This window comes from Molothrus ater, chromosome 16 (assembly GCF_012460135.2).
Source record: "Molothrus ater isolate BHLD 08-10-18 breed brown headed cowbird chromosome 16, BPBGC_Mater_1.1, whole genome shotgun sequence".
Classification (NCBI taxonomy): domain Eukaryota; kingdom Metazoa; phylum Chordata; class Aves; order Passeriformes; family Icteridae; genus Molothrus; species Molothrus ater.
Window position 1 is genome coordinate 8,404,011 of NC_050493.2, and position 23,796 is coordinate 8,427,806.

General features: G+C 42.5%; 1 protein-coding gene across 4 annotated transcripts in view; it reads right to left on the reverse strand.

The window, feature by feature from the left end:
* Nucleotides 1-23,796, reverse strand: part of XYLT1 (xylosyltransferase 1) — a 176,350-nt gene that overhangs the window by 88,926 nt on the left and 63,628 nt on the right. For all 4 annotated transcript variants that reach the window (XM_036392271.1, XM_036392270.1, XM_036392269.1 and 1 more), the window contains one exon: nt 55-580. In XM_036392271.1, the coding sequence (XP_036248164.1) occupies nt 55-580 (526 nt within the window). The remainder of the gene's footprint in view (nt 1-54; nt 581-23,796) is intronic.

The window sequence follows — 23,796 nt, forward strand, 5'->3', positions numbered from 1 at the left end:
TACACAGAATGCTTCCCCCAAGACAGTGTTTGACTTCTCCATCTCCCCACTTACCCTCCAGGGCACAGAAACGTGTCACCTGCTCCGGCATCAGCTTCCCCAGCTTGTGCTGGCAGTACACGTCCGCGATCTCCTGGCGGCACTGCTGGGACTTGGCGCGGGACATGGCCGAGATCGCCTCCTTGCCCGTCACCTCACACTTGGGTGGTTGGTCGTATTTCAGTTCAGGGGAGCTGATCTCGAGCTTTTGTATAAGATGCTCTGTGGGAAACCTGTCAATCTCCTTCAGGCTGTTGCTGTTGCTGCTGTTTTTTCCCAGGGGATTGCTGAACTGCACCACCTCGTTGGAGTTCTTCCCCAGCAGCAAGTTCTCCTTCATTTTTTCCTCTTCCAGTTTCTTTCTCAAGTGCTCCTTTTGTTTGCTAAGGGGTTTTTTCACCAGCTCAGACTGGTGTTTTTGTCTCTGAGTCCTGGGAGCAAAGTTACTGTTATCAATAGTTTCAAAGTCCTTGGGGACCGAGTTTTCATTATTGCTGTCTGTTCGCATTTTCTCTTTTGGTCGGTGGGAAAAATAGCCATCCTATAAATGGGGAGAAAAATTACACTCATCTTACTAAACAGTCACATCCCATGCATGACAAGCATTTCTTACATGAAAACATAGATCAATTACAATCCAATACACTGCAGAAAACCCCTGTGTTGGGGTTTGCAGCAGACCAAAGCTGAGAGGCCTCTGTGGTGCCCAAGTCACCTGCACTGGCATCTCTTCTTCACTGGGCCAGAGTCCAAGTCCCTATCTCAGATGGAGCAGGGAGGTTTTACACAGGTTTGTGAGCAGTGATTAACCAGACACTTCACCCTGACACCATTAAATATCCATGAGAAAACAGACACAGGTTTCAAAGGAGCAAAAGCAGGTCCTTCAATGCTTTCCTTCACTCCTTGTGATTACCCATCACAGTTTGGTATCCCAGAACTGCCTCATTTCTCTGCAGAAAGCACCACCTGACTACAGCCTGAGTTTTATTTCAGTGAAGTAACTTTGCCACAAAACAAATCCCTCCCAATTTTGCACTTTTTATTTTCCCTTGATTTCCAACATGTTTGAACCCTCCCTGGGAAGGTCAGAGCCAGGCTCAGGTGTCAGCTCTTAACCATCATGATCCTCCCCTCGATGCTCTTAGATAAATACACAGCCCACAGCTTTGCCACATTCAAAATCTATCATGTAAAGGAAAAGGAATAGACCATGTAAAATATTTTTCTGCATCAGGGATGAGTGAGGTTGAGCTGCCTTTGCTGCAGCTGTGGACACTTGGGGGGACACAGTTTTTAGATCCGTGGACATGGAAATATCTCTGTTTGCAAAAGTGAACAGTAGCAGATAAAATCAATGATGAATGGTTATTAAAACATCTGAAGACAGGAGTAAAAATATTGGTAGATTTTTTGAGTCTGTCCTGTTTCGTTTCCACTTGTGGAAGCACATAACCAAAAATCAGAGACTAGGAAATGACAGCATCACTAATGATGACTGATGGGAGCATCTTTTAGCACCTATCAACCACATTTTGTATTCAAAACATTTTATCAGCATGAGCTAATTGTTTCTCACACCTCTTCTGGGAGGAACTATTTAACAGTCAGGGTTTGCAGAGAAAGGAGAGAGAGATAATGACTTATCCCAGGCCATGCAGGGAGTCAGTATCAGTTTGACCTCTGAAGCTTGGCAATGGGAAATGTTTGAATAGCTTATTCATTAGAAGAAGTTGTTTAGTGAGTGAATAAAGGGATTCTCTCTCCATGAAAATATCTAGTTTGCAACAAGTTTGAGCTGTCAGACACAGATGAATGCAAAGGAGTTAAAAAAAACCCAACACCAGACAACAACTCACAAACCAAAATCCAAACATTTTTCAAACAAACAAAATACTTCTAGTTTGGGAAGAAATATTTTTTTTTAAAATAAAATTCTAACATTTAAGTGAAAACATGAAATCAATTTCTTTTCTCAGACTTACTTTAAGGAAAAGAATAGCAATTGTACAGACACACAGGTTCATTTAAATACAAGACGACTTTCAGGGTCAGGAAGCCCAACCATTAGTCCAGCATTGCCAAGTCCACCACTAAACCATGTCTTCCAGTGCCATATTTACACAGCTTTTAAATCCCTCCAGGGATGGTGACCCCCACCCCTTCCCTGGGCAGCCTGTTCCAGTGCTTGACAACACTTTCCATGTATAAATTTTTCCTAATATCCAATCTAAAGCTTCCCTGGCACAACTTGAGGTCACTTCTCCTTGTCCTGTCACATGTTACCTGGGAGACAGGACCAACCCTGACCTGGCTGCAGCCTCCACTCAGGGAGCTGTAGAGAGCCATAAGGTCTCCCCCGAGCCTCCTCTGCTCCCTCAGCTGCTCCTCATGGGCCTTGTGCTCCAGCCCCTTCCCCAGCTTTGTTGGTGCTGATTGAAAGCCAAAGAGAAACAAAATAAAATACCATTTCAAGGCAACCTTCATTCCCAGGAATGACCAAACTAAAAAAAAAAAAATTACTTTCAGAGCCCAGCTCCCACCACTTGTCCTGTACCTTCAATGGATCTTCAAAGAAAAAAACCAACTCTGTTTTCTTCAATAAACCTTTTCTAAGGTCTCTAAGGCAATGCCATGACAGGATATTTCTACGTATCTTGGCAACATTCTCTCTCACAGGCTGACTCTCACTAAATGATTTTTGTCTTCAAATTAAAAAAAAAATTCCAATCTGTAAAGCATGTTAACAAAAGGGAAATGAAAGGAGAGGAGATTTGCTGTTGGTTCTTCCCAATAGTTCCTATTACCCACAAAGGAGACCTGGCCTGCACCAGAGCAAGAGGCACACACCTCCCGTGTCCTGGGGAGCACAGAGCCTGCCCATACCCTGCCCTGCTGCTCCTTCCACACCTCTCTGGAGCATGACTAAATGCCAAAAGAGGAGGTGTGGGCAGTCCTTGTTTCACACAGCATCTGGCACTACACTTGTGTGATGTTTCAATGGGAATCTTTGCTCCCCACTTTGCCAGCCCTGCAGCAGTGATCCCACCACGCTGGGACAGAGCACAGGGCTGGGATGAAACCTCAGGAGAAAAGGCAAAGCAAACAGCAGAATTATTGGCGTATGGTTCACCTCTTTAGACTGTTTTCCTCTTTCAAGTGCTTTGCCCCCTCTGGGAAATGCTTCTCCAAGTCTACATGCTGCAATCTGAAATAAACAAACGAATTCTAAATGCTTCCAAGGCAGACACAGCTCTTCCCTGCCTGCAGGGACAGTGAACACCACAAAAACTCCCACCATACAGGTGTGCACACCCAGTGTCTGCAGGGACATCTCTTTGGGAGGAGCAGGGACTAAAAATAAAGCAGGCTTTGTACAACAAGTGTAAAACCAAGAGCTAGAGATATACATTGAAACATAAGGACACATAACAAATACTCCAGCTGGAAAGCCAAACCCAGCCTCACGCAATGTCACACCTGCTGGTGCAAGTGTTAAATGCCACAAAACCTGAAATCCCCACCCACCTTTGATCTGCATTTCCCTCTCGATTGCTTTCACCAAAGCCAAGTGTGATTTTTACAGTACAATGATTTCAAGACAGGTTCCACACGTTTGCAGCGCAGAGGAAATGAAACTCAGCACTCCCAACTTAGAACAGCAGCAGCTGCTGACAGTAAGTTGTGCTCATTTGTGAAGTTCAGGGCTACAAGCAAAAAGCAGCACATCAGGTGTTCAGCTGGCTACACAAAATGGGTTTTACTTGCTCTGCAATACTTTATTTTTACAGTTCTGGATTAATTGCAGATTTTATTTGTCACAGATGTCTAAGACATTGAAGACAGGGCAGAGTCATCTCACAGAGAGATGATCTTGAAACCAGGCAATCCCAGTTCTGACAGTACCTTGGGACATACATCAGCAGGTTCACTGTCTGAATCATCATTTATTTCAACTTTTATCAAGCTATTTGTTAGCAGCACATCCTTATCTCTGTGCTTGCAAATCACTGGAAAAATGGAAGGCCAAACCAGGACCAAATGAGAAGTGTAAGCCCATTAATACAGCCCTTATGTGTCCACAGCCAAAGATGAAAGCAGTGCTTTCAAACCAACACCTAACACTGCTGTTGAAAGCACCATTTTGGTCTTTGCAATAGAGCAGTTCCCTCTAGGCATAGACCAGAAGAGGCTATATCCAAAATCAACACATTTGAGAGGCTACCTTATTACATTTATTACAGGTGTCACACACAACACGTGCCACTCCAGAGCACATGTTTCACCTGTGCCTTTCCTGCAGTCTTAACCTCTGTCAGTGTAAAGCCATCCCCTCTCATCCAATCACTCCATGCCCTTGCTCAAAGTCTCTCCAGCCCTCTTGCAGCTGTTTCAGGTCCTGGAAGATGCTATAAAGAAACCTCTGGAGACTTTGCAGCACCATATTTCCAAGATGAAGTGTGACACTGTGGATGCCTATCACAGAACACAGGCCTAAGAGAAGGACTGCCACAAGCAGAAATGTTCTGTCCTAACTTTATCTGGTTCTCAGAAGATACAAGCAGAGGTTAACTGCTGAGTGCTCAATGGCAAGAGCCCTGGCAAGGAGAGTTTTAATGACTGTGGGGCCTCTTCTGAGCATGCAGTTCAGGAATAACAAGCAAATACTCCAAAACTGGGAAAGAACAGTCTGTACCCATGCATGCATGAGATCACTGCCAATTACATACTGATTGCCATTGATGTTAAAAATAGTATTATAATATTAATGCAAAAATAAGATTTTAAGCTCGAGCCATTTTATGTAACGTGAGAATTTGAATTCTGCTCCAAATCCCACTCCCTGTTGAGCACACAGATTTTAATTCTCCAAAGTCCACTTCTGGTGTGTTTTTCAGACACAATGTATGCTCTTTGGTGTATTAGTCACTTCATCTGCAGTGATTGAGGGTCTGGGGCTTAGGTACTCTGAGCTTGATTGAATTCAAAGTCCCATCTATCTCAGGAGGGAAAGCCTGGGTTTCTGCAGAGACTTTGCAATCTACTGAGGAAACCATGGAACAAATTGCTGCTGTCACCTACTACAGACCCAGCAACAGCTGCTGCACCTAGCACAAACACAGAGAATTTGGAAGAACTTCCCAGCTGTCTGTAATGACAAATGGATTTTAATGACAGCCTGTTAACACTCTCAGAGGCTTTTGCAAGTACAACCCACACCAGTTCAGCCAGACCCCAGGTAAGTTTGCACACCTGCAGACTGCCTCTCCTCACATTTTGCTTGCCTATATTTAGAAGACACATCTGTCAGCTATATTTGCATCCAAGCTAAGCATGTTCAAGCATAAACATGCATTTGGGGTTACCCAGGTCACAAATTCTCCTGTACTTTTACAGGTACAGTTCTGTATCCTGCATGCTAAAGGCAGGAGGGTAAAGATAAAGACCATGGCTCCAATACAGGGCACAGGAAACCTCCAACAAGCCAGCCCTTTCTCAGTGGGGCATCCCACTGCAGGATCAGAACACTGCAAAGCCATTAGGTACAACTCACTGCCCCTGGAAGGGGTTCCTCTGCCAGCAGCCTGGATTAGGCAATAGGACTGGTAATTTTTGCAATACACAAAAAACCAGCATTAGACCAATTTCAAATCTGCTTTCAGAGAGAGAACCTAATGCACATTTAAATCAGCAGAGACCCAAACCTCAGCAGCCAGGGGTGTACCAGCTCTGCAGACAGCACGGGCACACAGCCAGTGGCTGAGGGATCCAACTCAAGGCACCAAAGCCAAGGGAAGAGCCCACAGCAGGCAGGCAGGCACAGCTCCAGCATCCCCTGCCACACACCTGAGGAGGCACAGTGCTGCTGCAAGGCTCCTTCTGCACAGGCTTTGTAGGGAACCTAAAAGAAAACCCTACTCAGCTCACAAAGGCACACAATAGGAGCTTGCATTTATCTGCCAGAGGTGCTCATTGCATTGTGCAGAGCACTTCCTCCTGACAGTAAGAAAATGCTCCCTTCTTAGGAAAAGTTATTCACTGTACAATTTCTTTATCAACAAACTCCTATAAATACTATACAGATGGATGGACCATGTGCAACCCAGCCCTGAATGGCAAATGTTCACAGTTACAGTTTATCTGACAACTCATTTTCTCCCCAGCACAGAAGGATTTGCTGTCTTTTTGTACTGAGAACACATTCTCATATTCTTCCTCTGGAAAAGCTCGGTATCTCAAAGACACAGCAAAACAAACCAGAAATGTGCACATGCACACACAAACACAAGATGCAACAACAAAACACAAAGATCTTCCTCTAAATACAAAGTACTGGACATGCTGGCCTTGAGGACCAGCTATAAATCTAACACCTGTACTATAAAAAAGTACATATTTTTCTTCCTTTCACATAGTAAAGCACCCAATTATTGACCTCCTGTGAAAATATGCAATGCCTGGGCAGTCATGCAGGATCACACACAGCTGAGGCCCCAGAGCTGGGACAGGTACCTGCTGCTTTGCTGGGGTGAGCTGTTCAGGATCCAACCAGCTCACAGCTCCCAGAGGGGGGGAATAGCTTCAAAATCTGCACCACATGTCAAAGCCTCAGAAACCTGCTCAGCTTTCACAGGACTATCTACTTTACCTGTCCTGTGACTGAGAAGAATTTAAACAGAACTACGAAAAGACAATTAAAACAAGTTTCTGTTCAATATTAATCATAGCTGTGACATATTAGTTTGTAGTGCTTGTTAATTATTTCAGTAAAGAGACCTTCCAATTGTCAGAGGAGTCAGAGGATGGTATCTCTACAATTAAATCTTCTTTTCCTGCTCTTATCTTTGTGCATTTGTGGGCTGTTTCTTAGTTGAAATCAAAACTTTTGCATCCAGAAGCACAAACTTTACACTGTGGTCACCCCATTGTCTCCTGTCCTACCACACTCACATCTTTCAAACTGTGAAACCACCACTGCTCTGCTTGAAGCCCTCATGCAGCCACGTGGATGCAGAGCAGACATCCCATTGTGCCCTCAAAACAAACAAGAAATTGGGAACTTTAATTGAAGATGTGGTTGATGTGCCATGAGACCCTTGGAAAATGAGTACTTTTGGCAGGTTTGAACAAAAGTGAGGCCAAAGACAGCAGATGGAGGAAAGGCAGCAGATGTTAATGTAGTTATATTTTTCCATATGTTTTTCTGTTTTGCTGTAATAAGTACATTGTACTTTAATTGGCAGTGGCTGAGGACTTAGGGGAAACATTTTGTGAGAAATATATTAACGCTACTTTATGCCTTTCATTAGAGAGGGAGGTGCAAAAGGTGAAAATAGATTTATTGACTTGCAAGCTGACCAAGATAAAAGATGTAATTGCTTCAAACACAGTGCTTTCTGCTATGTAAAAGGAAAATGAGACAAAGCAATAATTTGGGTTAAAAGGGGGATTCTGATACTTGAAAAAGCAGGAGTCCTTCAGGTTCAGCTCTAACAGATACAGGCACAGCCAGCCCAAAACTATTGCAACACTTGGCATTTCAAAACACAGAGAAACAGATGGACCACCACAAAGTGCACAGGGGACCCCTCACTGGAACATCTGCACTGGTAAGTGATTGTCTGGAGGACTGTTTTTCCCTTCCTTTCCAAAACTGTTGCCATCCATTTTTATTTTTCCTTAACACCAATTTCAGCAATGTGACCCAAAACTCTAGAAACAACATCAAAAAAACATCATTAATAGAAGTTGCTTTTATCCCCTTTTATCCCATACACACATTAAGGGAAAATGCTCTGGTTTGAAATTGAAGGAAAACAGCTTCAAAACTTTGGCTGCTTTCTTCAAAATAGTTTCTCTGGTTTTTGCTAACATGTGACTTACTTTCAGAGTGATTTAGATTAGGGAATAAAATAATATTGCATCCCTCAAGAGACCAAACAGATTTTCACATTTGTTCCAGCTTAGCACAGTAACTGTACAAAAAGCCATAATTGTATCAACAGTAATTTCAGATGTTCTGGTTATTAAAAAGTTTGGAACACTGCTAGAGGGAGCTGTGAAAGCACACATCCACAGTCCTTCCAAAACTGACCACTTTGTTTTCTGCTAATTTAAACTTCTCAGGAAAGTTTGCACTTTGACATCACAGACCAGTCAAATGTATTCAATCTGTAACAGAATTTCATTTGTAACCAGTAACTGCCCCCACTTTACATATTTTGCTCACTTTCAAATGACACTGGACCTCATTAGGACTCCAGATTCAGTCACCAGCTCTGCCTCTGGCAAAGTCCATCCCAGGGATTCACCACCAGGAACAGCAACACTCCCTGGGCTGGGGCAGTGAAACACTGAGCTGGGGCAGGTTTTTTGTCTGTGTATACACACACATATTTTAATATTTCCCATCTCTGCTCTCCATCAGCTTTAGCTCTACCCGGGTGTGGGCAGTGGAACCCACCTCTGCATGACACAAGACATTGCTCAGCTCCCAGGCAAACAAGCCCTCAAAAGACTGTTCATTCAAGCATCTGTCCTGCAACATTAACCAGGGGTACTGAGCCTCCTGGACCCACTTCAGCACAGCCACATCTTCAAACAGAATTCACCACAAAACCAGGAAGGACGTGAAGGAGGACTGGCCTGACAGTGCAGCTCCTCAGAAAGCTCAGGAAAGCCCTGGAGGTTTATTTTCCTACAGCTTCTCCCCTAGAGAAGGGGGATCTTACAACAAAGAGTTTAGGCATGAAGGAGCTTACCAGGAAGTCAGTCTTGTGAAATACTTCTTAAATACTTTCAAGGGAAAGTATTTAAGTGACTTTTTATAAGAATGTCTATACTTCATGATCCTTGAACAGAACCTCAGTTGAAAAGACAAGGTAGAGCAGAGCAGACGCTAATTAATGCCACACAAGTTCTTAACAGGAGCTCAGCAAGTGAGGTCAAGAACTGATAAATCCACATGATTGTTTTTCCTGATGGCTATTCTGATACTGAAAGGAAAATGTAAGATGTTCTGTGTTTTTATTTCTCACCAAATTGTACTGCTTCATTGTTTGACAAAGGTGCCCCAAAGTGATAGTATGTAAATAAAGAACACAATGTAAGAACAGGGGTAAAGCTCAATAATTTCCATGTTTAAACTATGGACATGATAACCACACTGAATACCCATTACCAGCCAAACTTTCATTTCTATTTTTTTTTGCCTTCTCCTCTCAATGACCTAACCCATAAAAAAAATAACATGGTTAATCTGAACTGAATTCCTCAGCTTTCATCTCTATTTCTTTCATCCAATATAGATTTTATATCTTTCAGAGCAGTAGTAAACACATGAAATTGCTTCCTGGTGACTTGTTATTAACTAGATTCCAACTAAATTCATGAGGATGCCTATTCCAACTCCAATCTAAACAATCTTGAGCAGCCCAGGGTGAATTGCTGAGACTCACAATAAATCTCTGGCAGCTATAGAAATTAAACATAATCAGAATATGGATGGTAGAAACCAAAGACACCCTCTCACACAAATGAAAACATCCTTGTAAAATACAGTCAGTTTAGCACAAACGTATTCAGCCTTAATTAGGTAGAAAATCTATTTAGATGAATACAATACAAAGAATAATAATGAACTTCAGGATTACATTTTGTTACTTGGAGGGAAAAAAACAACACAAATAAATGGGAAGTAATTGGACCTTATTTAATAGTCTCAGACTATCAGCTCGAACAACTATAATCATTAAAGGCCCTACAGTGATCTTCTACTGATAAATGCTGCTAAATCAGAATTACAATACAACAAGCATGAAGAGCAAAGCCTATTAAAATGAGCAACACTAAAAGAAATAGATTAATTCAAATCTTTTTTCACCAGCACCACAAGGAGTCTTTGAGCCAAGCACATAGAAATGAAAGGCTTCCATGTTTCCTCTTGTTTTGGGTGAGATTGAAATATTAACACTTCCACACAGGTGATTATTGCAGGGGGACTGCAGGTGAGCAGCAGTTACCTGCTGCTGGGTTTGTGGATGTGCCAGATACTGGTTTGTACCTTCACAGAAAGTTCTTCCGTAAGACCAGTAGTTACATCCATAAAATAAAATTGCAAAAGCCAGAGGATTATTATGGGCTGTGCCACCCACCTCCTTAGCTACCCTGTCAGCAGTTCAGCCTGGGACTGGCCTCAGCAGGGGTGGGCTGTGTGGCACTGCATTCTCAGTTTTTGCAAATTCCTTCAGAGCAATACGAATGAGTAGTTTTAACAACATGAAGAAAGATGACAGAGTTCTGGGGTTAAAAGATAGAACAAAATAAAAATTTCTGACACCAAAAAAGATGCACCTTAAATTCAAAAACTTAAGTTCAAAATTTTATTAGCTCCAGCAAAGATCATGAAGAATATATGCATTAGGAAAAGACATCAGAAAGTTTTCTAGGAAACTGCCCTCTTCCCTTTCTTGAATAGCAACTCACTGTGGAGACCAAACCCTTTTTCTGTACTGTACTAAACACACTGAGTACACTTGACAAACACCAGATTGTAAACTAACTTTCTTTAGCCACAGAGCAGCTTTCCCCTCATGCTGTATGCACAGTGCTGTCAAAACAGTTATTTGTAATTACACTGCATTTAACAATGGTCATATTTCCATAACTCCACACTTACAATTCTGTCAGAAACAAGGACTCCCTCCACACACAGTGATCATATCCCAGCATATCCACATCCTCTGCTGACAGAACCAGATGGGCAGCACAGCATAATGTTAACTTAGCTCATAGACTGTGCCACACAGAAAAATCAAATCACAATATACTCCACTGTTTTAATGAGCATCATTATGCTAGAGCATTAAAAAATGGAAGGCAGAGAAACAATGATGAAAAATGAGTCCTATCTAGAAATTCTTGCTTGTGTCTTCCTCATACTTTACTATTCTAAACCAAAAAAATAATGTAAAGTGAGCAGGGAAACTTTAAATTTGCATCTACAAATAGATATTGTGTGGATTTCATCAGATTTATTCAGAGATTTTGGTAGGTTGTCTTCTATAACAACAGCACTGGTCCAAAACATGCTGTGAGGGAATAGAACAGTGGTGATACTCAACAGTGGCATTATTTCCACTTAATTGGTATTAAATGGGCACTGGAAGGATGATTGCAGGATGAGATTACTACTTCTGCCTTTCTCTACAGCTGCTCTTTGGATTTTTTTCTTGATTTTGCAGCACTCATGAACTCCCACCAAGCACTGTGATAGGGTGAAAGGCAAAGACACATTTCAGTTCCAGGGACAAGGTGTCAGTGATGCCACACATCCAGTGGTGCTTTCTCTCATGGAACAAATGAGAAAATTCTATCTCTGTTTTTATATCTCAAACCTGGTGTGTAGGACAGGATTTAGTTTTTTATACACTAGAGAGTTCTCTTTTACAAGCATGTTTAATAATCTACAGCAACCTTGGTGCACATACTACTACTGTAGTGCACTGTAATTCTTTAGAAAGAAACTGTTTTGAGAATTTTCTGATTGCTGGAACACAGTTTCATTTGCAGAGACAGCACAATGATAGCTCACACATCATCCTATGTATATCTTTCAAAACATGTATTTCTCATTAGTAATTTTACTATGCCAACCATTCCAAATATCAAAGTGACACCTGACAATTATAATGCTACATGTTCACCAACATAATAATAACGCTTCAGCAGAGTGATATTTGCAAGGGTTTAAAAGGAAGAAAATCTCTACCTAAAATCTCGCGTAGGATGCATCAACTGCAGAGATGAGGGCACTGCCAGAAATCAGCCTAAGGGAACTGTTGGTATTACAGATTTGAAGCTAACAGCTTCTAATGCATGGTTTGTAAGGAGGGATCTATCCACACGAAGCAATGCCAGCGAGAGACAGACACACACTGTGTCTCTTTAGCGATGGGGACAGATCAAGTACAGCCATTCTGCAAGCTTTGGCCCTTTGGTCATATATCTCCAAGAATATATATCCATATATCCAAGAGAAAGGACTTTCAGTATCCTATTTTGTCTGATGAGCTGCTGTCTCTCAGTGATGCTGCTGTGAAAGGTGCAAATTCAGCAAATGTCCACACTCCAGGTCCTTGTGCACATCTGCCGGCAGCAGATCGCCTCCCCTGGAAGCAGCCGGGAACACCCACGTGCGCCTCAAGGCTTTCCCGGAGAAGCCCCTTGCGGTGACAGGTTGCACATAATTCCCTTTCTGAAGGCCGGGCTGTTTCGGGAGAAGCAGCACGGGAAAGATGCCGAAACTCGGCCTTTCGCCGCTCCCCCGCCGCGATGGCACAGAAATGTTTGCTGAAGGCCGAGCTGGCCGGAATACCAATGCAGGCCAGCAATGAGCTGAAGGGCAAACAGGAAGGAGGGAAAGCCCCTGTGCCACAAAGGAAACAAAGGGCCGGAGCTGAGCTTTCCCAGCGGGTACCGCAGGCAGCGCCCAGCGCTCCGCAGACGGGCGGCGATGCCGGGACGCGCTCCGGGCTCCGAGCGCTCCCCGGGCCAGAGCAGCGCTCGCTGCCAGCACCTCAGTGCTGCCCTTTCTTCCTCTCTATTAGCATGAAATGATGTTAGCCGAGCCGATCTGAAGAAAGCTGATGCGAGCCGAAGCCTGCTGTAAATCCGCATGTGAAAGGATGCGTTTCGCAGGCGGTGAAAGCCGAGAAGGAGCTGTCGTCTTCACTTAGTTTAATTCCTGCGTGTCCTTTAGAGCAGCAAAAGCCGTCATCGAGAAGAAACAACGAGAGTCTCTGTCTATGGCTCAGATTCTCAGTTTATGCCCAAATAAATTCTATATTCTTCTGAAAGCAGCCCCTTTGAATGACTGTTGAAATGGGCTATTTTTGGCTTCTCGGATTGCTCAAGGAACTTAAAAAAGAGCAGACTTAGGAATGTATTAGGCAACATTTTCTCATTGCGTTGAAATCTCCACCATAATGAATGTCTTGGAAAGAGCAACAAGATCGTTATCATCCTTAACTCTTCAACTGGAGGCATGAGCTGGGCTGCTTCCAGCAGACAAGTGGCTCGTGTTAATTTTATAGACAGGATTGAAATAAGTTAAGAGTCACTTGAATTATCTTTTTCCTTTGCAGTTAGTGAATAAATATGGGCTAGTTGACCAAAAGTCCCCACTGACACAGAATATTGCAGCAAGACAGTAGTGGCTGAAAAACCCCTGTTCATCTTATCTGCCATCAGTCACCCACAGAGAGAGGGAAAGCCAATTGCAATGTTACACATCTATAAATACAAATTCCTCTGTTCTCTACAGCCAACAAGACTGTTCTCACACATAAGGGTATTACTTCAGTGCTGGTTTTACAAATAAGGTGAAATTCTGGCAGTGTCCACCCAAAGTCAATGGACAGGAGGAAGTCTTCCACTCCTGGTGAGCCGCATCAGCCCCACAGGGATCCAGCACATTCCAGCACAGTTCTGCTCACAAAATACCCCACCACCAGTGTCTGACTCAGAGCAAATCTAGATGATGAGCTACATCTGCTTGCAGTGCTAATTATTCTATGCAGTGCCCATATTCTAATGAATCTCCTATAAAGAACCAGTACTTTTTTACAATATAATTCCATTTATGTTGTGAGCTGGCTGGCAATGAAATTTCTGAAGCTCTAAACACATCTACCTTGAAAACTGTCTCCAAGTATGTTCAAAGAAACAGGCTGCTGAGCAAGGAACAAAAACCAGGATGATATTGCATGGGGCAGAAAAGTAAATTTACTTTCACTGCTCTTCCAGGCATTTGGAGGGGCAGAGTGGGGGAGAACAGTGAAATAAAGGATATTCAACACCAGAAAAAAGCATGCATGAACTCTGATAAAAACACAGTCTAAGCAAGGAAATGGCCTACCCATTGCACTGAGGAGTAAAACTGCAGATACACAGCCCAGTGCATAGGAAAAGGGCAGAGCCAAGAGTGCAAAATAAAGGCAACTATCTGACATGAAAAACATAATTGACAAGTATCTGTAAGAAATTGTTTGACACCAGCCCTCTTGACTGTCAGCCTGACATTCATTAAGTGCAAAGAAAAAGTCTTTAAAAAGCAGCATTTAATTACTTACTGAATTGATATTACAAAGCAGTTGCTTTTAATTACAGATCACATTAACACAAATATGACCCTGATCATTAGGATTAACTGTAGTGATCTTGTTTGCCAACAATAGAATCTTTGTATTTAAAGTAAAATGTCATTAAAAAGCCACGGAAGTTCATCATTAATGTGCAGGCAGTGTAATCTTAATTTCCTCCTGCAGATACTGAACTGAGACCAATCATGCAAGATTTCCCAGTATGTAAAATAACTGTCAGTTTTCATTACAAAGAATATGAAGCAAAAGGAACACTGAAATAACAAGGCTGAAACAATTTTCCAGATTTAGAAAAATCCATGCCACACTTTTCCTAAGAGCTTAAGAGATTTTTTTCCAAGGGGTATATTTTCCCAGGAATCCTGAAAACAAGATGTAATGTTGCTTTGTTCAGAGCTCAGTTCTGGGCTGGTAAGACCACAGCAGGCTGATTATTCAGCCTACCTCTCATGCAGATGTGGTACAACCTCAAGTGTATGGCAGATACTATTTATTTAAGAAAAACTGACTAAAGATCAGGGGAAGTGCCAGCAGTTAGAGATTTTAGTTCTTGATAGTACAATAATGATCAAGCAGACTTAATGACAAAATGTACAAAGGCAAGAGTAAGGCATGGCTCAGAAAAGGGAATTACAAGAGAAGAAATATAATCTTCAAGAATAACTTATGTCAAGCAAGTCAGACTGTGACATCAGCACATGTGGATGTGAAGGTAGACAGCTTTCAGGAATGTTAAACAAAGGGCTCAGACCTCTCCAAGACCCTGAGCAATTTACAAAAATTGGGCAAGAAGTAAGGAAAACAAAGCAGCTTTCTAAAATGTAAGTGTAAATGTATAGGTAGCAAAAGTTTTACGTATTACTCAGAACATACATGGTATAAACAATGGGAAAGAATGAGTTTGATATATATCTGGATTAGTCTCTAAAAATTATGGACAGTTTGAAGACATGAACTCTGGATTAAGTGTATTTAACACTTATTTAGCCTCAATCTCCTTCATACTATAATCTCTGACCCCATCTTGAACCTTGCTGCTGGGCACCCATCCTGTCAGATGCCATCCATGGCATACAGTGTGTTTTATGTTTGTCTTTTAATCTTATCTCTCAGCTTCTGCTTTGGTGTTCAATAGTTCACCTTTTGTCTGATTGTTACCCTTGCCTGGGTTCCAATCTTTGCAGAGCTGCAAACCTGCCAGACAAGGAACAAAAAACTCATTTCTAAATAGATAAGGGAACATAAAAAGAGCCATGGGTCAGGTTCTGCCTGAAGTTAGGACAGTAGGTTTTGTGAAGTGCTGCCAAGATGAATCAGGCTTCTTCCTCTAGTGCCTTGCTGGTGAAAACACATGAAATGTCCCAAAACTTCAACCTCAAAGCTCTAATACAGCTTCAGCCAAGGACCAAGGGCTGCACTGTTTCTCCACCTCATCCATCCCTACCCTCCATTCAAGGCTGCCCCTTGCACTGCTGAACTGGCACAGGTGTATCAACACCTTAATCTGGCTGGCTCAGGAGCCCTGAATAGGATCAAGAAAGCCACCAGTATTTTCCAGTTCATTGTCAGCAATGAAAGTCATCAAAAAAAAACCCTCTGAAGCCTCTCCCTAATAAGCCCTGAGGTCAACATCTTACCTCTTCTTTCTCAGAGTGACACAACAAATTGGGATCAACAGTTTGCTTTCTTCTCTTACCATTATTTCTCAAGTTCCAGATAAAATGACATTTTCACAATTAGTTTAGTAGTTTAGAGCTAAAGGCTTATTAGTCAAACTGGAAAAGATCTGAGTATGACCAAAAACATGGGTTTGATATTTTTAGCAGTTAACTCCCCAGGACATTGCATTTCTATTGTTGTCAAAGAGCTGGAACAAGCCTCAAGACTGCACCATGCAAAGCTGAAACAAGGAGGGGCTGAGGGCTCTAGGGTTTTCCAAATCCAAGAGCCCCAGGCTGCAGCGTGCCCCAGAGACCCCCACAGGAACAACAGAGCCTCTCCCCCAGCTGCAGCCACAGCAGATCAATCTGGAGGTGCTGGTCCACAGGCACAGACTGCCCCAGCTGGCACAAGGGCACATTTAAGTTGTTCTGCAAGCACAGCAGTCATGGCCATGACACTGTTAGTGGAGGCAAATCAAATGGAAGTCACTGGGAAGGCCCCAGTGTCCTAAACCAGAGTCTTGTCCATTGTGGCACTGCTGAGCTAGCAAACCACAGCTACAAGGATTTGACCAGGTCTATAATGCATTTATTACCCCCACAGCACAGGGTAGGGCAGTTCATCATGCTCAAAGGAACTTGTATTTTTTCCTATTACAAATAAAATGGTTTGAGGTTATGCTCCCTGCCTGGTAACACTGTCCCAGTGTTTATGCTGAACATCTTTCACACGGTTCTGTTACCCAAACTCCCCCTACATCTATGATGGTGGTCTTGGAAAGACAAGAAAGAGGCATTCAAAAATGCATGCAGGCTGCATGTATTCTTTATATTTTCATGTGTGTAAAATGAATAGTTAACCAAGCAATTCACAGTCAGGATAAAGCTACTCCAATACAAAAAGTTTCTGTCCCTCTAAAATCTGGCTGATGTTATCACAGAAAACAAATAAAAATGGATTCCTTGTTCCTTTTCCAGACATTTCAATCAAATTTTTGACTCCCTGCAAGTCTCTGCCTGTCCTGCTGGTAATGACCTTCATTCAGGAGACAAGGTATGGAAGAGCACTGAGTGTTTCCACAACTCTCTGCCTTCCTTTAATTTACCATCTCTAACATCAACAGTCCCAAGTCTCTCTTGAATTATCACTCCTCAAACAGGCTTGTATTGACACTGGAGATCTTCCTCCTACTTTTCAAGTGCCATTAAAGTCCTTATGAAGATGCACACAAAATGGAAATATTTATAAAACTGTGAAACTGAAATATGCTACATATGCTGAAGGCTAAAGTAAAAACAGCAGATGTCATTATTATGCATACTTATTATATATTTACATTTTATGTATCATTTACATATTACACACTTCCTCTTTCTTTTTTTTTTCAAATATCAACACACTTGATATTATCAAATAGCTTTTTAAACAAAAGCCTGGAAAAAGCCCGTTTGTCTTCTCTGCAACCTCATAAATCTGCAACATCTCTTATAAAGATCTGTTTTGCAACAAAGTAAGCAAAGGAGTGGGTGGAGGAAAAAGCCTTTTTTGACAGGCATCCTCTTTGCTGATCCAGTTAAAGGAAGCTGGATATTCAGACAAGTGGTTTAAATGTAAAAAAAAATTCCATGCTTTGCAATGGCAACAGATAAAGCTGCTGATGTGGCACCTTCCCAGTGCTAAGAATTGCAAGGTTTGTGATTGGAAGCTTTTCCTGCCCCAGTGAATTTTTAGGTGCTAAGGCACAGAGAGGCAACTCCTGCTGTTTGCTCAGAAAAGGTTAAGGGAATAAAGGAAAAATCAGCACATTTGCTTCATCTCTGACACTCACTCAATCCAGGGTGACTCATGGCTGCTGACAAAGCCTGGGCTCCAGAGGAAGCCTAAGGCTTTTTGGTCTCATTTTTTTAATTTCGAAGTGAGAATAGCTGTAATTATCACGTAGCTGACACTCATCCCTCTAAAACTAGTATGTGCATAAAACAGCTAATAAAACAAATAAATTAGAGCTGGATGGGAGCTGGTTATGGGACTGGTTCTGTGCAGCCTGCACAGCCCAGCAGCAGCTCTGGGAGGCAACCAGTTCCCAGTGGTTTTCCAGCAGCTCAGCTCCAGCAGAAGGCATTTCCTCAGTCACAGGGAACTGCTCTGGACACAGACACAGGTCCCTCTGAGAAGTACAAATGTGGGAGCACAGCACTGTGTAAGTAGAACGATCATGAAGAAGTACAAACAGAACTAAGCAGGGCTGACCCACAGTACTGTGAGAATCCAAAAATCAATGATAATAGTCAGGTGAGAGAGTTGTCCAGACCTGTAAGTGAAACAGAGGCATTTTCCATGGGAAAACTACAGCTCATCTAAAACAAAATAGGAGGCAGCAAATTCAATTTGCAGATTCAGCAAATTCAGGGGGAGAAAACAAGGATGATTTATCTCTGTGTTCTTGCTGCAGTCTGTGGCCAGCTTTCACTAAAATGCAATGTGTCTAATGCTTATACAGCATCTTCCACCCCAAACACTCCATGACACACAGCTCCACTGAAATATTGGACATTTCAGTAGCAGCACAAGCAATAAGTAACTTCTACTGAAAAAATTAACACAAAATATCTTCCTGAACTGCTTCAGAAAGCTGTGGGCAAGTATCCTACATAAGAATCAAAACAGGACTCCTTTAACAAACATTCCCTTTCTAAAAAATCTAAACAAAATCTCATTTGGGCTGACAGTTCATTTTACATAAGGGAGGCTTCAGAACCAACTCACAAAGTCTATATATGAGAACGTGTGCCAATATTAAATTTAGATAAGTCATGAAGTCTTTCTGACAGGGTTCTGGCAGCTGCCAGTTTGTGTTTCACTGATTTTATAGGTCAAATAATAGATATTCTGATGTCAGACATTTGAGTACATGATCATTAAGCAATACTTTAGCAAATCCAAAAGAGCTTAGAAACTACACATATGGTCCACAGCTGATTTTAGCCACCAGTAAAGCAACTGTATGTTGCTATAATAAGAGATGCAACTGCTGCACTCAGATGACACCATTAATTTAGAAACTACTGAGCAGCAAGCAGGCCCTGCTATCCTGATTGTTCATCTGCAGCAAAGAATGACTTGTCCAGTGAGCCACCCTGGTTACTCAATGACAAACTGGGACCATGCAGCTTTTCAGCAGTGCATCACCATCACTGAATTGCTGTGGTCTGTACCACTGATCAGTACCACACTGATGCCAAGACAATTTTTGCCTTTTCTTTTATATACCTTTTAGGTATTCTTAGTGCCCTTAGCATGCATACTTAAAATTCCTTAAGTCTGATAACTTAAGACAGTCTTGGTATTCTGTTAAACCAAAAGACCAAACATCTTAAAGACCTTGTAGCTGGAGGCTGGAAAACCCAACACTATCTTAAGAAGCCAAGGTCCCTTCTAGAATACATCCTGTAAACTCAGATTAGGCCAGTCTAAAGAAGAATATTGCTTTGGAAAAAAGCTTTAGAAAAACATCATGCTATTCATCCAAGCCTCTCATTGAGATATCTTTGTTAGATATGCTGATTTGTGAGGTCTATAAAATTGTATATGTAATCTACCATGTGCGTGCATTTCGATGTATTTCGCCTTGGCAAAGTGTTGCACCATAAAGATCCTTATTAAATACAGAAAGAAAAGCCCTTTACCATGTCTAATTCTTAATTTTAGGATCAAGGAAAAGGCATCAATGTGAAGAAACAGAAAACTGACCACACATGAACATAAAGAAGTGACAGAAGGTAGAAATGTAGGAGAAAAGAAAACAGGGAGATGGTGCTTGTTTTAGGGACCCAAGAAGACAAATTCAGGTGAGTCTGAAGTCTCTCCAGCTGCCATCCAATAAAGGGTAACTGTCACACTGTGCTGCAGCTCTGTATCTCGCTGCCAGCCCTGCCTGGCCCCAAAGAGCAGAGCAGATCACTGCCACAGCACACACACAACAGTTATGGGGACATCAAACAGGGCACAACCCACCCACTGCAGGCTCAGCAGCTGTGGAGAGGGGCTCTGCAGCTCTCATGGCACACCTACAGTCACTGCAAGCAGCAGCCACCAACACAGCCCGTGCTCTGCACACCTGAGCCAAACCCTGGAGCTGCTGCCCACAGCCTCTGCCCAGGGCTCCTCCCTTCAGTCAGTCCTGCTCAGCCCAGGCACCTGCACACCAGGTGTCCCCACTGCCTTTGCCACTGATCCACCCCACAACCAGAGAGCACAGCAGCCCCTGCCTCACCCACACCCCTCCCAGGGAAATGCTGGCACACACTGGGAGCTGCACCTTTCCCAATCACCAACAGAAACAGGGGTGCCACATTGCCCAGAGGTAAAGCACAGGGAACTCACTGTATTTTCCCTACATGGTTAGGATGGGTTAAATAGAAAATAGTATCAAAAATAGGTATTTTCCAGGAATTACCTATATGCCTCATTAACCTGATTATCTCCACCTGATAACCTCCTAGGAGCTATTACATAAAGCATATGGACAGGAACATATTAACTTCTCAATCCCTATCTCCCACCATAACCCTTGTCCAGTTGTCTTTGTTCAGATTTCCTTCTGGAAATGACAGAAATGTGAATCATTTCAGATGTGCAATCTGCTATGCAAGAAGAATGACACACATTGGGAGGTAACTGAGACAAGCCATAAAATTCTATTTACACATGGCTCTGAATTTCTGTTGCCATTTGAAGGAGCATAAGGGCTCATTTAGAGCCAACAAATGACAATATTTTGTTTTGCATCTCCTGGGTTTTTAACAAATCAACTGTTGCAAGAATGCTTTTTAACTCCCTAGAGGGACTTCTTCCATGTGAAGAAGTTTCCTAATATAGAAAAAGAATTAAGCAAATCAAGGACCCAAGTAGGTCCTAATACATACAGAATTTTAACAGATAGCCTATGAGATATGTAACCACCAAAAACTCTCTACCTTATTTACATAAATATATACACAAAGGATGATGGTCAAGGCTATGAAATTATCTACAAATCCATGGAGAGATATATGTAGCACATCACTGCAAATTATCCCTTACGTAGGAGGGATGTGGGAAAACCTGGAGGAGAAAAGATTGCTCGTGCTATTTCTCCTGGTTAATATCTTTGACTAAATGAAATTACATGCTATTGTTACTCTTAGCAGAGCAATAGCCAAAAAGGCACCTTCCTGTGGTGCCAGGAGGAACTGACACAGCCCAGGGGCTCAGCACCAGCACATTTCCACAGGCTCTCCCTTTTCTAGATCCTCGGCAAACCTACAGCTTAGACACAAGCTATAAAGACTCTTACAAGATTTCCCTGCACCTAATTTAATGGCTTTTTCAAGCAGATAAGATAAATGAGAAACAGACTTAATATATTTTTTAAATCCCACTATGATTAGCAGGAAGATTTCAATAAAATTATAATTAAAAATATTTTCTTCCAGCCATACTTATGTGAAATAAAGACCACCAGGAAAATGAAGATCACTTTTTTTTTATTCTAAAGCTCTGGGATTTTCTGTATTTGCTTTTCACCCTTACCAGAAGGCCAGAAAAGACACTATGAAGTGATACATCCAATGGATAATATGCCAAGTAATGACAGGTTTATAACTCTAGTTAAAGATTTAACTTTCATACTGAGGCCATGCAGGCTATAAAATATGAACTCATTGCTGTAACCTCCAGTTAACCAGTCTGCCAATTTTACCTCACCCTTTCTTTCTCATTTGTTTCAAAATACTTTGTAGTTCATATTTTGAGCAGACAAAGACCTGAAACTGTGACCCAAGACAGAGCAAAACTGTAACCACCACAATGTGATAGCAAAGGAGGCAAGAGGGCAATCCGGATTTTGAGATTTCAAGATCTGGGATGCCATTAAGTGGCTGAAGTACAAACACAGAGCAGATCAATGCTCAGAGTAAAAAGAAACATCTTTTGGTGTTAGTGGCAAGCCAAAGACCAGAAAGGCTTCCTTCGGTACAGTACACTTTTTTGACTCAACTGAAAAACTCAGTTTGCTGCTAATTTTTAAATTTATTTTTAGTACAGAAGAGGAGTTCTTTCCCAGCTGTACCTTGGAGGTTCTGTTCAGGGCTGTGTTTTTTCTGCCAGCACAACGTGACCGTCAGGCAGCTGCTGAAAGAGCGCCCTGTGCGCAGCTGCAGCCCCGCACAATCGTTACCCTGCCCACGTCCCTGCCCATGGGCAGCCCTGCACAAAAAGGGCCTGTGCAGGAGCACAGAGCTGCCTCAGTGCCCAGCAGGAGCACAGAGCTGCTTTAATGCCCAGCAGGACCTGTGCAGGAGCACAGAGCTGCCTCAGTGCCCAGCAGGGCTGTGCAGGCACAGTGCGGCTGCGGCTGCGCCGCTCGGCACTGATGGAGCCTTGTTGGGAGGGAACCAGCCCCAAACTCAGCCCAGCTCCAAGAAACACCAGTTCTGTTACCATCCCCTGGAGCTGCAGGAAAACAATCTCACCATGAGCCCTTTCAGGGGAATTCTCAGTGTAATTCTCTAAAAAGTAGCTCGTTTCCATAGAAGCCTTCAACATCCCTTGATTGCTGCTGCAGTAATTCAGGAATTTGAATAACAATTCAGTAGTTATGTTTGGAAAATAAAATAACCTACAGAAAACCACCACACACATACCAACAAATAGAAGTCAAAAATTCCCCATCCAAACAAGGCCTTCTCTATCAGGGCAAATCTTCAGTCAGTAAATCAAAGAATTTCCACTGCTCAGTAAAGAATTGAGTTAAAACCAGAAAAATGCTTGGATGGAGTCAATTGATTCCCTTTTCTTCCATCTTTTGTAAGCATCAATGGTAAGAAGAAGAAAAGAAAGTCAAAGTTTTCCTGGTCCTGCCAGGTGGGCTGACAGGCTCTTGCTCCACCTCACTGGCAATGGCTCCAGCTGGGAGCCTCGGAGCCCTCACTCACTTCAGGTTTGTGCCTGCTCTCAAAGGCGGTGGCTTTTCTCAGGCATACACACAAAACCTTTTGGGGCACCTTGTGGAAAAAAACCACTACACATCACTTTGACAGCTTGAATCCCACAGATTTGAGGCCAAGTGATATTTATTAGGGAAGACTCTTGAGCATTTCATAGCTGTAGGAGCTCTCTGTACTGGAAGGGGTGGGGTGTGTGCTGGCTGAGAAAGGACCTGGCTCTGGGGCTGATGAAATCATCTCTTCCACACCCTCAGCTCATAGCAGCCCACAACTAAACAACAAGAAAAGTGATGACTGTTTAAGTGAAAACCTTTTTAACCAGCTCCACAGGATGTCCCACAGCAAGACATGCATTTGTGGGATTCAAAATAAATCTACTCCAATTCTAATGCAGTTTTATCTCTAAAGAGAAGTTCTGCTGGTTGACATAGTTGGTACAGTCTGAACTCAACAGTCTAAAGGAAGCAGCTCTCTGGAGTCCCTAAGGATTAGTGGAGACAAATTATAATGAGCACATCAGTGGCATAATTGCACAGCAACCCAAGAAGCAAAGAACAGAAAATTTCGTCTTCTTTGTTGCTAACTAAAATCTTAAAAAATAACAGTTGCAAAAAATGTGTCAGCCAATTACTGCACTTGGCTTGTTTCTAGATGCAAGATTAGGCAATGAGAATTGCCAGCAGCAGCTGCCAAGGCTGCTGGAGCTGCTACAAGGATGGTACATCTTCCCCTTGGCCCAAACATGGATTGGCCATGGCTGACAGCTGCAGGAGAGCCTCTACAACAGCGTTTATGCAATCAGTGCTTGCATGGTAGTTATTTATTTAAATTCAGGTTCAGAAACACAAGACAGGATTATACAAGTGCCATGACATTGCAGGTGATTTTTCACCAGCTCTAAAGCAGGTTTTACTATCCTGCTGTTATATGCACTGCTGGTGAGACAG